This window comes from Saccoglossus kowalevskii, chromosome 10, assembly GCF_978046115.1.
Source record: "Saccoglossus kowalevskii chromosome 10, keSacKowa6.1, whole genome shotgun sequence".
In the NCBI taxonomy this organism is placed as follows: domain Eukaryota; kingdom Metazoa; phylum Hemichordata; class Enteropneusta; family Harrimaniidae; genus Saccoglossus; species Saccoglossus kowalevskii.
Window position 1 is genome coordinate 29,955,538 of NC_140650.1, and position 17,945 is coordinate 29,973,482.

General features: G+C 36.0%; 1 protein-coding gene across 1 annotated transcript; it reads right to left on the reverse strand.

Moving 5' to 3' along the window:
• Window positions 1-380: 380 nt before the first annotated feature.
• On the reverse strand, window positions 381-17,945 carry LOC100374799 (fibrocystin-L-like). The gene is made up of 15 exons (XM_002740293.4): window positions 17,913-17,945; window positions 17,366-17,540; window positions 17,087-17,249; window positions 14,426-14,658; window positions 13,351-14,184; window positions 11,042-11,261; window positions 10,787-10,934; window positions 10,211-10,585; window positions 9,390-9,783; window positions 5,020-5,195; window positions 4,534-4,645; window positions 2,182-2,359; window positions 1,685-1,842; window positions 1,026-1,295; window positions 381-556 (listed from the first exon to the last, which is right to left on the reverse strand). The coding sequence occupies exons 1-15, from the start codon at window positions 17,943-17,945 to the stop codon at window positions 399-401; spliced, it is 3,627 nt and encodes a 1,208-aa protein (XP_002740339.2). The 3' UTR covers window positions 381-398.

Below are 17,945 nucleotides of genomic sequence, written 5' to 3' on the forward strand. Positions count from 1 at the left end.
TATTCAAGAATTTGCAACTATGTTTTACAGACCATACTTCCCAGAAAAAGAAATTCATGATGAAAGGTGGAAAGATATACAAATGTAGATCATTCAAATAATATTATTTGAATAGAAGGCACATGGTTTTGTTCTAATACAGAAGGTTTCTATAAAAGCAGACTATGGCATAAGAAAAGAGGTTTGCTTTTGACATTTTTCTAGTTATAATTTCATGGCTTCATTTAAATATGATTCAGTGTTTTTTGTTGCAGGATTCGTTTAAAGTCATATTCAAGGAGAGTTCAGTTTAAACAAGTTTCTTGTTTACAGGGCTCGGGTTAGACATATATTAAGTATACAGCATTATGTGATAGGTGTCTAAGTACAAGAACTGAACATCATTTGCGCCATATGTATCATGGTAAGAGAAGTTTATTATCAGCCTTCAGGCATACTAGCATGTGTTGAGACCAATCAGCACTCTGGCATTGTGCACTGCAATATGACTGCTTTCCACACAATGTGCATTCTAAATGAGATACAGCACCACAACGGCAGAAGAAACGTTCAGCAGCTGAAAAACAAATTGTGAGAACAAATTACATCATAAATTCAAACAGCAACAAGTTTTATTTTCATTGTGTAAGTGCATAGTACATAATTGATTGAACTCAGGAAAAATTACGCAACCCTACCCACACAGTGGAATTATTATCCCTACAGCCATATTATTATTACAGGGGAATTTTGATTGATTAATAGATGGAGCACCCTACCTTACTTAAAAATGTAATTTCCATATATCGAGTGGTAAAGTTTGTGCAACTACAAAGCACCCGACATTGCTTTTAAATTAATAATATGTAATTTTATATAAGGAGTGGTAAAGCTTGTGCAACTATAAAGCATACTACCTTATTTGGAAAAATTATTTCCATATCGAGAAACAGAATAAGAAGTGGTAAGGTTTGTGCCACTATAAAGCACCCAATGTAATTAACCATGTAAGTAGTGCTAAGTTTTATGCCATTACAAGGACTCACCAGAATCAGGTAGTATCTTCAGCATAATACAGTCACCTCTGTAGATCTCTGATACAACAACTTTCCTCTCTTTCACAGTTTCCAGAATATTCAAAGTTTCTTGCAGAAACACAAACGGCTTTCCTTTCAGTTTGCTGGGCAATGCTTTGACAAGTTCCTTCCTCAATCTGTCCATACTGCCAGACAAATTCACCACCACATTGCCAAGTCCACTGAAGGAGCGATCACCATTCATTGCAATAACAGTCATGCTTTCTTCCACATTCAGTTCTGGAAAATGAAGAAAATATTAATACACAATGCTGTCAACTTTACTAGTATGAATACCTTTCATCGAGAAAAGTAAATTTAATATTTCTCAACAACAGTAATTGGGACCAGACCAAATTTTTTCACCTAACAAAAACAAAGCCATTGACAATGTCCCCCCGATTCAGACAGGCAGATTTAAACTGAGACAGGTGATTAGAAGAAAAATTACTGTCTGTCCACTTGACCTAGACAGGCGTATATTTTTTGCTGAGATAGGTGACTGGGACATAAATTGGTTATAATCCAAATAAAACAGAATTTATATGGAATCAGAGACAACTATAACAGTCTTTGTAGAACAAGATCAGTATGAACCAACAGACACATCTGCATGTATTGAAACTTACCAGTTTCTTGATTACAAGAGGGCGTGGCGGAACCAGGTGGTAGTGAGACCATTATGATAGTTGGAGATCTGATTGGTGTGTTGAAACCAGTTCGTGCTGACATGGCACTGACTGGTCTGCTTGATATGTTCATATTGTCCAAATCTTCTTGGGTAAATCTGTAACATAATCACAATCAGTTTCAGATGTCAGTTAGTGTTTTAGGGTATGAAAAGCTTCAGCACTGACATGTTCTTATCACACCCACTCATTTTAAAGTGGTCATCTTCTATTTCAGGTGCAAATTTGGTGAGCGATGTGGTTTATTTTTGTTCCATAATAAAGTCATCACATTTCTGTTGGTAGAATATGGAATAAAATTGATTTCTTTGCTTCTTCTAAAAAATCAGTATGAGATAAAATGAACAGAAATCAAGAACCATCTAAAAAAATTTGTTCGTTGTTCAAGGTTTTAATTAGTGTTGAGAGCAATGCTCGAGAAAGAGTCGTTTACTTACTCAAACGTAAACTTCTGTCCATTGATTTTAACATGTGGTGTTCCAGGCGTACTTGATGCTATACCAGACTCACTACTACAATCACTGGTATTATCCCCTAGTAATCTTTCGGAAATTGTTCTTTTTTCTGGGAATTTATCTGTTATTGGGATTGATTCAGCCTGCACCACATCTTTGCCTGTTCACACAAGATAAACAAATACAAGTCATTGTCAATGACACGTCCCCGTTCCGTTCATATTTGAGTGACATATACATTCAAAGCAGATCATGACCGAAATGCACCTGCATATGTACAACACATTGTACTAAATCTTAATAAAATCCATCCAAAATCCAAATTCCGGAATTGTGAAAATACGTGATTTTGATGCATTTTCGGCCTTAAAATGGCCATCATTCAGCATTAGAAAATGAACAATATGTATAGTATCAAAGCGATTGGACTTGCTATTTTCAACAAGAAGTCGAAAATATCACTTTTTACCAAAAATTACAAAATATTCACTTAAATTATAGAATTAAAGATATCTGAGAGAGGTCCACATGTAGTCCCTATATATGTAATATCAAAGCAATTGCACGTGTGGTTTTTTATAATAAGAAGTCGAAAATATCACTTTTTACCAAAAATTACAGAAATATTCCCCAAAATTAGAGCATTGAAGATATCATCATGAAATGAACAAATTTAAGAGAGGCATACCCAAGCATTCATGCTTGTAGTTTTCAAAAAGAAGTTGAAAAAGTACTGCACAAAATGCATTTCGTAATCAAATTACATATTTACATTAATTGAATTACATTCATTCAACATAGCCACAAAAATAGAAATGCAGATTTAACATGTTTTGCAAAAATTTGCTTTGCACTTCTAGTGACATCTTTAATTAAAAAATATGTTATTACCTAAGTCCCATGTATATATAATAGTCCTCATACACTACATGTCAAAAGTATTGTCAAGACACAAATTTTATACTAATTTTTGCAAACAATATATAAGAAATAGTATTGCTTCCAACACACACCTATGCATTTATGGGGTTTCCCATGTAAAGTGACATAAGAGATCAATGAATCAAGTAAATGAACACCAAAACATGTGTGCGTTGCTCGCCTATTACAAATTCAGTATGGAGTAGCTCCACCGATGTTTCGAATGATGGCATCCTTGATGGCATCGATCTGACAAGTTTCTGTCGTTTTACTAATGGTACATTTTCAAATTTACTGCTGTGTACAGCTTGGATAACTTTGTCACATGACACCTGTGTACAGCACTCCCACAGGTTTTCTATCGGGAAATCAGGACTCAACTTCAATCCTCGTAAGTCCACAGACCAGTAGAGGTTTTTTCTTCGCCACATACATTGTTTTTGTGTGTGTATGCGTTCATATTCACTTCACATAAACGTTGGTGCACAGTGGAAACACTAATATTTTTCCTATTCATTGCGTATTCTTCATGCTGTTTTGAACCGTTCATGCATACTGATCTGCAAAATTGTCCTTCTTGGTCAGCCAGATCTTGGTAAATTCGCCATATTTCCATATATTCCATTTTTCCCAGGTTGTAACGAACACAATGTTCAGAAATCTCCAAAGAACGAACTATTGAACAATTATTACTTCCCGAAGTATGCTGTGCTAACAAGTGACCCTTCGAAAAATTAGAAATCTGTAAGGCTCGTGAAGCATATTCAAAACGTAAATTTACAAAATAGGCAGAGCTATCAAAGCCAAGTTATGTAAAACAGAGTGACAGCTAGTTGCTTACAAAGAAATTCCTGCCCTTTGACCTTGATTGGATCGTGCTAGAATCAAGATATTGATTCACCATATCAAGAATATTTATAAAATGGGCGGGAAAATTACAACATTAAACACTATCATTAAATTTCATGCTAATGAGATGACACGGCATAGCAAAACAATGGTGGAAAAAAAATCAAGATTTTCGTGTTCGTACGATCGAGTGATGGTGCAAAATAATGGCAATGGTTAGATTTATTATATTGTGCATCTACATACAATTGATTGTCATTTTGGTAAGAAAATTACAGGTTTTTCAAATCTTGGGCATCTCGACAATACTTTTGACGTGTAATGTATATATGCTATTCATCTATTACTCTAGTCCCATACCCGCTCTAACTCATATGCTGAGACTTGTATTATATCCCTTGCCGACAGCCTGCCAGGAGATAATAAAACTAATTTTCATCCATACAAGTAACACACGTTGGTCATTCATGCAAGTGTGCCAACAGACAACACCTACAATAAATGGTCCCACTATTCTGCGTTAATTTATCATTTCTATGCCTTTCAGTGAAATGTTAAACATACCTGAGTGTTGTTTCTTGTAGATAAGATAGATACAAACACCAATAACACAAACGGCTATAAAACCAAACACACTAGATAAAATAATGACCAATACATAAGATTCTGATAAAGTCTAGAAAGGAAGAGAAAAAACTTCAATTAGAACACAAGTCAGAGTCTACAGCAAGTGCTAAACAAATTATATTTGTCAAAATTCCAATAATTTAATATGTATGGTATTGTTTTTGGTTACCATATAATTTGTCAATAAACATAATAATAGCAAAAGAAAAACTATAAAGTTATTGAGAAATGTTTTTTTCAACTGACAGTTGCTGTGGTAAAAGATTTTTCTAAATGGCTTCGCACATTACTGCATTTCTGCTGGATCTTAATACTGGTTTAATGTTTGTTGAAAAGTGTCTTCGCACAGACATTGGTTCAAAATTATACCACCAAATACTTTTCAATCTGAAATATAACACAAGCATTGATGGTAATATTTACCTCTGAATCATTGCCATAGAAATCCTCTCCATCGACTAACATGCTTTCCGTAGACACCAATTCAGTCCCATTGAACTTTAATATCAGTCCATTTTTCACATCCTCCCACATTACAATAAGAGTATTATCCAAGTCATCTGTTGAGCCTGTTGCATCAAATGTAACCACTATACTTCCTGCAGGATGTAAAAACAGCAGATTTGAGGGCTTTGTATTGATCTAACTTTGTAACTCAGTGATATGGTCTTTAATGAATTTACCACGTCCCACAAGAAGATTGTTGAAGGGGCCAATTGTTAATGAGACACACATATACTGAGTCACCTTTGTATATCTTGCATTCATATCAAGATACATACCTTCAGACAGCTGGACATTGCTAACAGTCACATTTGTATATCTTGTATTCATATCAAGCATACATACCTTCAGACAGCTGGACATTGCTCACAGTCACATTTGTATATCTTGCATTCATATCAAGATACATACCTTCAGACAGCTGGGCATTGCTAACAGTCACATTTGTATACCTTGCATTCATATCAAGCATACATATTTTCAGACAGCTGGGCATTGCTAACAGTCACATTTGTATATCTTGTATTCATATCAAGCATACATATTTTCAGACAGCTGGGCATTGCTAACAGTCACATTTGTATATCTTGTATTCATATCAAGCATACATATTTTCAGACAGCTGGGCATTGCTAACAGTCACATTTGTATATCTTGTATTCATATCAAGCATACATATTTTCAGACAGCTGGGCATTGCTAACAGTCACATTTGTATACCTTGTATTCATATCAAGCATACATATTTTCAGACAGCTGGGCATTGCTAACAGTCACATTTGTATATCTTGTATTCATATCAAGCATACATATTTTCAGACAGCTGGGCATTGCTAACAGTCACATTTGTATATCTTGCATTCATATCAAGATACATACCTTCAGACAGCTGGACATTGCTAACAGTCACATTTGTATATCTTGTATTCATATCAAGCATACATATTTTCAGACAGCTGGGCATTGCTAACAGTCACATTTGTATATCTTGCATTCATATCAAGATACATACCTTCAGACAGCTGGACATTGCTGACAGTCACATTTGTATATCTTGTATTCATATCGAGCATACATATTTTCAGACAGCTGGGCATTGCTAACAGTCACATTTGTATATCTTGTATTCATATCAAGCATACATATTTTCAGACAGCTGGGCATTGCTAACAGTCACATTTGTATATCTTGTATTCATATCGAGCATAAATACCTTCAGACAGCTGGACATTGCTAACAGTCACATTTGTATATCTTGTATTCATATCAAGCATAAATACCTTCAGACAGCTGGACATTGCTAACAGTCACATTTGTATATCTTGTATTCATATCGAGCATACATATTTTCAGACAGCTGGACATTGCTAACAGTCACATTTGTATATCTTGTATTCATATCAAGCATACATATTTTCAGACAGCTGGGCATTGCTAACAGTCACATTTGTATACCTTGTATTCATATCAAGCATACATATTTTCAGACAGCTGGACATTGCTCACAGTCACATTTGTATATCAAGCATACATATTCTCAGACAGCTGGACATTGCTAACAGTCACATGAAGCTTTGGCTTCACTTCAGCTTCACCTTCGCTTCAGCATCGCATTGTTATGGCTTCAGCATTGCATCAATGTCGCGACATTAAAAAGTTAGGCGGTTATCGCTTCGCTTCATTGTGGTCTCATTATGGCGACAATGTGGCATCAGCATCGCTTCATCAAACAAAGAAGTACAGAACTCATTTCGCCCAACCTCTCGCCCGCTTTCGCTTTTCAATCGCTCGCTTTTGCGACCGCTTGTTGAATTTCTGCTTTATTTTCGACTGTGCAAAAATTCGGACTACTAACAATTTTCTGGTTTTCATAGATCACGATTACTAGTTTAGTAACCGTGCATAGATGTTGAACAACCGTCAAAAGTGCAAATACTTTTTGTTTTAACTATCTATAATTATATGCACGCAATCTGACCCTTTGACCTAGATTTGGCTGGGATTGACTATTCTATTTTAAACAATATTCTGACGCACTGCTACAAAATGTATTTCAACAGAAGTACGACATGGTTGTCCAGGTTTCTTTTCCTGACTGTGTTGAGTTTACGATTTGTATAATTATTGTTATTTCCCCCAAGGAGAACACAAGCCGAAGGACCATGAAGCTAAATAGAACACCCACGCATGGACTGAGTAAAAGAAAATATTTCTAAGGCTAAAATAAAACCTAATATCTCTTTGTGTATTTGTCAATTTTGCATATATTTGGTGTGACAGTATGTTCGTAAATATATGGAAAAATCTTGTCTTTCGTTAATAATTTCATTTGTCTGAAATGTCTACCGACCGTGTCCCAATAATTTGTTTGGAATGTCGATGCCCGTTGGCTTCTCCAAACGGTCCCGACGTCCATTATTCAACACAATCAGCATTTATTTATCGTAATTCATGGGGATCATGTCCCGTAATTTGCGGGCTGTAAAACCAAATAATTAAACAAGTACTATTTATTATATATATTTTTTTACCTCGTGAAACTACAACACAGCGTAGAGTTGTCGCGGTGAAACAGTCGCCTTGAAATCGATGGAACTTCAATTATCCATTTCTCGCCTTGAAATAAAATTAAAAAAATTTGAAGAGCATCGGGGGATATATTATTAACCAGCCTTACCAATCGCTAGCTTTATTTTATTCAAATCCATAAAAAGTTTTTCGACATTTGTTGGCAACTTTCGCGCTAAAAATGGTTGAAAATGTGGGTGTGGTTCTCTCGCAAAGTCCCGTTGATAATACGGACAAATATGGTTCTGTGACCCAGGTCGTGCTCCGATCAGGTGACTTTCAGCAAATCAATGATGTTGTAACAAAGCATATTTGACGCTAATTGAAGGGTCGTCGTACTGTCCAATCCCCGGCGTCGATTCACTGTGCTGTGACAGGCTTCACAGTCATTCACTGAAAAACATCGGTATATTTTGACAAACGACTGGGATTTGACCTCAGTTCAAAAAAAAAAGAAAAACTGGGCTGAGATACAAATCAGTTTTGCAAGTTGGGAAATAAGGTAAACCAGATTGGGGTCGATGATATTCAGTATCGAAGGACTTCTGTGTGTATAATGAGTTTCAAATTGTTCATCGACTGGTCACCAAATATTTACGGCTACAACTAAATGAACACTTTTTTTCTGGAGCCCAATAAATTATTTCTGCATGTCAAGTGCTATTCGATTTTTTACCAGGCCTGTGGCTCGTTTTTATTCGAAAATATTTTTTTGTGAGAATACTTTTAAAGTACGTATAGATCAGGCTCAGGTCACTGATCGTGACTTAATTTTGAAAATTGGATGTAAAATTTTACCAGACCGACGCCACCACAACCATCCAATCATAGTTGGAAATGTATGCACTTGTTTTGGAACTTTGTATCAAGATGGCAGGCGACAACGCCGACGCACCAGGTGGTGTTCGCGTATTTTGCATGTATTAGTAGTCCGGGCATGGAATCGGACTCGGCTAAAACTAAACGAAACACAGAAAAATACCACCAAAATGAGGAATCTGAATCTGTTCTCTTACCAGCAAATATAATGAATGAAAATAAGGTAATTTTATAACAAGAACAGTTTCATTTCGTATAGCAAATTGTGTTGTTTCCGAACGACAATTGCATCGTGTGATTTAAATTTATCACGTTTTTCCTTGCAGTCAATATGACACTCGTCACCTTGCAGATCGCAATGTACTTCACATAGTTTTTAATACCCAATACTCACAACATTAAATAATTAAACAAGATATCTTTTTAAAATGTCATTTTACTCTTGGTCATATTATTTTATTCCGCTTTCAATTTCAAATCGATTACATATCGAACTTCTGTACACGTGTTTTTCTCTACTGCCTTTCCATGTGAAAATAATGAGGTCATAATCATGTCACAATACTTTGAAGCTGATGCCATGTTGATGCCATGAGACTGCGAAGCTGAGGCCACGATGATGCCACAAAATAAGAGAGGCGAACACAGCTTCAATTTTTAATGACGCGAAGCTGATGCGATGCTGAGGCGACAATGAAGCCATGCGTATGCGACAATGATGCCACAAAAGCCAAAGCTTTCGCGAGAACTGTACTGTACCTTCAGAAAGCTGGACATTGCCGACAGTCATATTTGTATATCTTGCATTCATATCAAGCATACATACCTTCAGACAGCTGGACATTGCTAACAGTCACATTTGTATATCTTGCATTCATATCAAGCATACAAAATGTACATACCTTCTGAAAGCTGGACATTGCTCACTGTCAAATGGGTATATCTTGCATTCATATGGTTGACAAACATTATAGCAAAGTAAGTTTCTAAACCAGAAACTACACTGTTGTAATCCTCATCAAATGTCAACGTCACACTCTTTGTGGAGCCAGACGGGATAGATGCATTAGGATCAATCACATCAAAGTTTGACAATACCACTGTTAGTTCATAGTCAGCTGGACTGGATGTAACTGTCACTTCAAGGAGATAGTCCTTGCCATATGTATCAATGTATAAATCAGAGTATGCAGTCTGTGAGGTGTCTGCTTGGACAGGGGCAGTCTGGTTGCCTTGAAGGTTACCCAGATACAATGAAGGCATAAACAACTCGATGTGTGATGTCCATGTGTGACCCTAAAATGAACATAAAACAAAGTGATGTCATATTTCACTCACACACATTTCCATAATTTTTTTTTAAAAACATGGATTTATGTAATGAGTGCAGAATTTTTGTGTAGGCTTTAAGTAAATTTCGTCATAGGCGGTCGGGGCCAGAAAGTAGATGGCCAATTTGGGCTTGTAGCTGGCCATATGGCCGGCGGCTGATTCTTAATGAAACCACTGAACATTGATCAAAATCAGAAGAGAAAACATACTTTTATTCTAAACTAGCACTTATATATGAATACACTATTACATGTTATGTGCATGTGAAATATCAATTGGTATACCAGACTGAACGATGGTTTACATATTTGCTTAAACAAGAATGGACTCGTCATGAAACTAAATATTAAAATATTTTATATATAATATAAGATTCCAGTTGAGCACATACCTTCCATGAGATATTTTCTGCAGTTTCACCTAGAATGGTATCAACAATTTCAATGATAGGCTGTGGTGTGAATAACTCGCCTTCATAAGCAGAATCAGGAACAGCTACAACACCCAGAGAGTATGGACGATTGGATACAGTGAATGAAATGGAAACAACACCTAATGTTGTGTTTTCTGGGACAGTGATGACGAAGTCTAGGATGTAATCTCCAGCATGTGTGATGGCTAAATTGGTGAAATTAGCATATCCATTAACGAATACCACACTGGTGTTACCTAGCAACTGTGCTCTGGCATTGCCTGTGTTAGGTGTAAGTGATACACTCAGTTGCCATGGTGATGAACTATGACCAAGGTTGTTTACATGGTCACCCTGAATGAACAGAAAAGCGAAAGATAAATGCATTTCATACATACTAGTACACAATCTGAGCCCTGTCACAATAATTTGTCCAACTTTAGAATTCATTCTTTTAACAAAACAATAATATAGTAATATTCACTGTCTTTATTTATCTTTTAAAATACATCAATAAATGATATCAAATATTTTGAGAAAAAAATCTGTAGTTACCAGAGCATCAAGAGCATCAATGACTGGTTGCTGTTGAAATATCGCTCCTTCATATGCTCCTGAGATTTCATGGTAAATATTTAATCGTTTAGGAATTTGATATATCAGAGCTAGCTCATCATCAGTTTCTTCAACCAATTCATCATACCTACAAACAATAGATAAGTTATTTCTATCAGCTTGAATTGTGTGCCTATCATTACGCAGATTAATTTTCCAAGTGTTTTGTTGCAGACTGAACAATAAGAAAAATACCTGACATCTCCATCAGCTGGCCCACCAGTTTCATTTGTTGCTCTCACACCACCAGTTGAATCTACTGCGGGTGCTACTGGATCAGTGACTGATAATGTTAATACTTCTACACCCAATGCATCATCCAATCCACCACTCTGACCTTCATTTACAAGGTAAGATGCTATCTCTTCTAATTCCTCAAATGATAAACTATCATTGAGACCAGTATAATTGGAATCTGATAAATAGAAAATATGTGAATTTATAGTTGGACCAAATACAAATCAGAGATTCTATCCCCTACTCATACTGTAACAGACCACCAGCATATACTGATTGTGATGTCTGGCACGAGACTCAGCATAATTGTAATTATTTGGCAAGAAGCTACATTGTATCATAGACAGCCAATTCTGTTGACAAGGGAACAAACATAAATGTTACTAACAATATTGATCGTATCGTAGATAGCTGATTTTACTGACATTAAGGGCAATAAGGCTCAAATGTTGTTGGCCAGTCAATAACTATTAATGTACAACTCTACAGGCTACTATCATACATAAATGTCAAATGCTATCATACACAGATGTCAAATGCTATCATAAACAGATGTCAAATACTATCATAAACAGATGTCAAATGCTATTATAAACAGATGTCAAATGCTATCATAAACAGATGTCAAATACTATCATAAACAGATGTCAAATACTATCATAAACAGATGTCAAATACTATCATAAACAGATGTCAAATACTATCATACATAGATGTCAAATACTATTATACATAGATGTTAAATACTATTATACATAGATGTCAAATACTATTGTACTCGGATGTTAAATACTATTATACATAGATGTCAAATACTATCATACACGGATGTTAAATACTATCATACATAGATGTCAAATACTATTATACAAAGATGTCAAATACTATCATAAACAGATGTCAAATACTATCATACATAGATGTCAAATACTATCGTACACGGATGTCAAATACTATCGTACACGGATGTTAAATACTATTATACATAGATGTCAAATACTATCATACACGGATGTCAAATACTATCATACATAGATGTCAAATACTATTATACAAAGATGTCAAATACTATCATAAACAGATGTCAAATACTATCATACATAGATGTCAAATACTATCGTACACGGATGTCAAATACTATCGTACACGGATGTTAAATACTATCGTACACGGATGTTAAATACTATCGTACACGGATGTTAAATACTATCGTACACGGATGTTAAATACTATCGTACACGGATGTTAAATACTATCGTACACGGATGTTAAATACTATCGTACACGGATGTTAAATACTATCGTACACGGATGTTAAATACTATCATACACGGATGTTAAATACTATTATACATAGATGTCAAATACTATCGTACACGGATGTCAAATACTATCGTACACGGATGTTAAATACTATCGTACACGGATGTTAAATACTATCGTACACGGATGTTAAATACTATCATACACGGATGTTAAATACTATCATACATAGATGTTAAATACTATCATACATAGATGTTAAATACTATCGTACATAAATGTCAAATATGCAGGGACATTTTGTGGCCGATCAAGTATTTTTTTTCTCCACAGAATTGTTCTAGAGTTCAATAAAATAATTTTATGTGATGTACATAATACAAATCGCACAGTATCTATATGACCTTTAATATCATAAATAACTAGATGATTACCATAGCAACAAGTTACCTAAAATATGGAAATGGAAGATGCTAAATTTTGCTGTTGATGATTCAGCGATGCTTTTTAGCTATTGTTAAAAACTTGTATGCAATTATAATTGCTGAATCACCAAAATTTGTTGTACAAAAAAGTTGATACAGTCAGCCAATGTGCTTTAATGTTGGTAATACACATCGTAGAGAAATGAATTTAGCTCACAGCTCTGTTTGTATGTCATCTACAGTTTGTATTGGCTAAAAAAAAAATTTGAGAACACAAAATTATTTATTAATGTACCAAGGCTAGTTTGAAAATGAAATCGTCCCAAGGAAGGCTGATGACATGTTCCAATGTTGCTTTTTAGAACAAAAATTGCCACTAGTTGGTCAAAGGTCAACAAAGCCAAATTGACATACATTATGCTTTTCTGGACACATTCACATATGAACAAACCCCAACATGCAAGTCCGTGTTTAAAGTGATAATGTTGAGCAGACACCCACCTCTGCATTCAAAATTGAAGATATGATGACAATATACACATGATAAAGAGCGATAATACAATGAAATTCAGTACTCACTGGCATAAAATGTAGAATTATCAGTGCCATTAACTGCCAATGAATCAATAGTTGGTGTTGGAGGATCACCAATTTCCACTGTCACAGTTGCAGGATCTACAGCTCTTCTACGTCTCTTGCTCTCTCTGACAATGTCAACTACCCGGATTTGATCTGTGCTAATACCAAACAGGTTAGCGAGGTTTGAAATCAAGTTAATCTCGAAGAAGTCATCAATATGGACAGGATCAACACCGAATGCAACAATTATTACAGGACTAATGCGAACTTCAATTACATCAGATCCACGAATCAGAATATACAGAGTTTGAACCTCATTGTCATGGAAGTTTTGTCCACTTGAACCACCTATTGTTGGGAGATACTGGTCATCAGGAAGAGAAGGATTCCTAGGGAGCCAGGTGAAGCTTGAACCAGACAACTGAGCATTTGTTGGTGCAATATATGCATCATTGCGGTAAACATCTAAACGTTGTGAATTTGCTCCCCACATATCAATTCGCACAGTTTCATCATCATCAGCATTGAGGAGGTGAAAACGAAGGTTTTGAGGATTGGTGCCAGTGAATGCCATGTCATAAATCTTTCCACTGGAAACAATAGTATAGAAGGTGCTAATACGTTCTTGACACGTATACCCAAGACACCAACCATTATCCATGGGTCCATTAATTAAATCCATGTAACCATCAGCTACAAGACCAATTGGTGATACACGTCGTGTTTTGGTATCTTCATCCATACTCTCAATTACCATCATAATGTAGTTTAAATCATGACACTCATAGGCGTGCCAGTCATCATGAAAGACACACTCATCATTCCTTATAATACCTGAATTAAAGACAATTGCATATCCTCAATATGATAAGCACTAAAAAAAAATCATTCTTGATTCCACGTATGCAACAGCTGTGTTTCATATTAGTGTTAATTTCATAAATTAAGGATTTCTAAACTTTCATTCATCAAAAATAGACAGTTTTATACTGAGTTTATATATGCATAATTTTTAAATTACTGGTTAATATAAGTTATTAGTTGACATTTTATTATGTTATCTGCATGGACAAACCTTTTTTTGGTGCTACATCATTGATGTTCTTACGACTTCCATCTGGGTTTGCCAGTAGAGTTACTGGAATACGGTAATCACCAACTCCATGTCTCCTATCACCATCCCATTCATATTCAGACTTTGGTATCACTGTTCCTGGTGTCCCCAACAATCCACCATCAAGATCTTTGATAATGGCTTTCTTCTTTCCATCACAATCCATGTCCACACAATCTGCTGGATTTACAAAACTGAAATCAAAGAGATCAAACATGATATTAATAAAGTGTGCTATTTAGCAATGAACTATTTAGCTTAAACATCACTATGCCAGATCAACACCTTTCTCTACACATAGTTTTAAACATACTGTGTAAGCCAATTATAGCTTGCTACACCATATACTATCACAGTTTACAACACAAATCTTTAGTAATCTAGCGTGATTTAAACCTGACTCTTATGTTGTTCCACATAGTTTGAAATTATGGGGATGCGATTCTCTATACCAATATCAATATTTGAAATTATAGAGACAAAATGGGGTAAACCTTATCTCTATGCATGAATATACCTTGAGTATTATGTTCTTTCCCAATTATAATCATGTTACTTCGCAATGATTACTTGCTACGTGTACATACATAAAAAGCCAAAATACCATGGGGGTGGGCGCTTACCCGAGCACCCTCCTCGAAAAAGAGTGCAAATGAAAATTTTGATTCATCAAGTGACAGATTACGTCTTTGAGGGAAAATCAAATTACGAAATTAGTTGAGTCGTCATTGATTTTCACAATGAAGAAAAAACAGAAATGATCACAAAAAATATGCACATTTTATTACAATATTAATAACGTACCACCACAATTTACGAAATTAAAAACATTTGAGTCTGTTGGAACACAGTCAAAGTCAAAATTGTCATATTATCTCCACTGACGAAGGTGTTGGATTGTACGCAAACTCTCGATGAAAATCACTTTCCGCCATGATGCATTTGCACATTTGACTTGCAGCAGCGTTCTTTAACCTAATGGGTCAAGTTGGTTATTAACCAATCAGAATGCTGTGTTGTACTGACACAATTCTTCGGAAATTCCCGAAGACTTTCTGGTAATGCAATGCGCAAGTGAATTATCGATGTCGAAGTAAGATCTGTTGGAATTGATTTCAGCGAATAAACAACATGGTTTTTCAAAAAAACTACGGTAGTCATTTTTGAGAGGTAAACTGAATATGGCATGAAATATTTATCGCATTTCACTTGTATTAACAGGTTGTTGTCGAAGCGTAGTTTATGCACGGTTACCGTGTTCTACGCATTCACAACATGTTCACAGCGGACGATATCAACGCTGTATCATATAAAAACGATTACCAAGATTCGTCACGCAAGACCAAGTTTTAAATTAGTTGCATTTTGAAGGGGTGGGCGCTTTGCCGAATGTGACCCCAAATATAACAAGTCATTGTCAATGACACGTCCCCGTTCCGTTCATATTTGAGTGACATATACATTCAAAGCAGATCATGACCGAAATGCACCTGCATATGTACAACACATTGTGCTAAATCTGAACAAAATCCATCCATGCATGACTGAGATCCGGTTCTGGAATTGTGAAAATACGTGATTTTGATGCATTTTCGGCCTTAAAATGGCCATCATTCCGCTATTGTTAAGCAGATCATGAAACAAATGCACATATCTATTTGTGACATGATGTACCATGTGTGTGTGAAGTTTGAACTTGATCAATCCAGACATGTCTTGGATACGGATCCAGAACTGAATTCTTTAACAAAATGGCCGCCAGTCGGCCATTTCGAACTTGATCCGAAAAAAAATAAAAGATGTGCATCAAGGTCCTATTATGTTTAATGTATGTACCAAATTTGAACAAAATCCATCCATGCATAACTGAGATCCGGGTCCAGAATGGTGAAAATGTGCGATTTCAATGCATTTTCGGCCTTAAAGCGGCCGCCATTTGGCTATCGTTAATGAGATCATGAAACAAATGCACATACATATTTGTGACATGATGTACCTTGTGTGTGTGAAGTTTGAACTCGATCAATCCAAGCATGTCTCAGATACGGATCCAGAACTGAATTCTTTAAAACAAAATGGCCGCCAGTCGGCCATTTCGAACCCGATCCAAAAAAAAAAATGTCGTGCATCAAGGTCCTATTATGTTTAATGTATGTACCAAATTTGAACAAAATCCGTCCATGCATAACTGAGATCCGGGTCCGGAATGGTGAAAATGTGCGATTTTGATGCATTTTCGGCCTTAAAATGGCCGCTATTCGGCTATCGTTAATCGGATCATGAAAAAAATGCATGTGCATATGTCCCATATAATGTGTGATGTATGAGTGAAGTTTGAACTTAATCGGTCCATGCATGTTCGAGATACAGGTGATCACGGACGGACGCACGGACGGACGGACGCACACAGGGCAAAACATAAGTCCCCGTTTTCGGACTGCGTCCGAACGGGGACTAAAAATTGCGCAAAAGTGGGGGGTGGACGCTTGCCAGGGCATGGGCGCTAACGCTGTCAAGTACGGTAAAAGTGTTGTTGCAGTCATTCCTTGAAATTGCACCACAGAATGATGAAATACCAGGAAATACACCACATATAACTATAATTCATAGAAATAAACTTACGCTAAAGATGGCCAATGTATAAAAACTTTTGATGTGGGTAGGACATCCACAAAGTTTGCTCCTGTCATAAAGATTGGATGCATAGCATCAACATTGGCAGGATTTGTGATAATAGCAACATCTGTTGTTCCACAAGCACTACCGAAGTTGGAGAATGTGACGTCTGAAAGACAAAAGAGTGCAAGAATATTCTGAAGTTGCAAGAGGTTTGAAACACACGACTTTCACAACAAATATTACAACGATTATAATTATCAAAACATACAACACGACACACACCTGTTATTATTGTCTTGCCACTAATTGCAGGATATCCGTGGAAACCATGGAATCGGAAAAATGGTGCACCTGAAGTGGTTGAGGTGAACGAAGCCCAGGTGAAACCAGATTTGCCACCAGAGGGAGTTCTTGGTGCACGTTGTTTGGAGGATTGTCGTACAGCATCTGAGTTTGACTGGTGATAACAAAATATTACATGCAGATTAAGCATGATTATGGTATAGTAACTCTTATACCAACTGTTCAACAGATGAAAATGTTGTGAATAACATATTGTCAGCCGATAAATAAACAAGCATTGACAATGCACATTTCCCGTTTGGTATTACAGGTAGTCAATCTCAATGCATCACCTCAATGTCAATTTTAATGTGAAGTGAAAATGAATGCTCAGGAAATGTTAGAGATATGGCTCAAGAACTGTATTCATTAGAACAAAATGGCCATTGGTTGGCCATTTTGAATCCTATCTAAAAAAGAAGAGGCATTCATCAAGGTTCTATAATGTCTTATGTATGTAACAAGTTTGAGCGAAATCCGTCCATACATGACTAAGATCTGATTCTAGAATGGTGGGCAT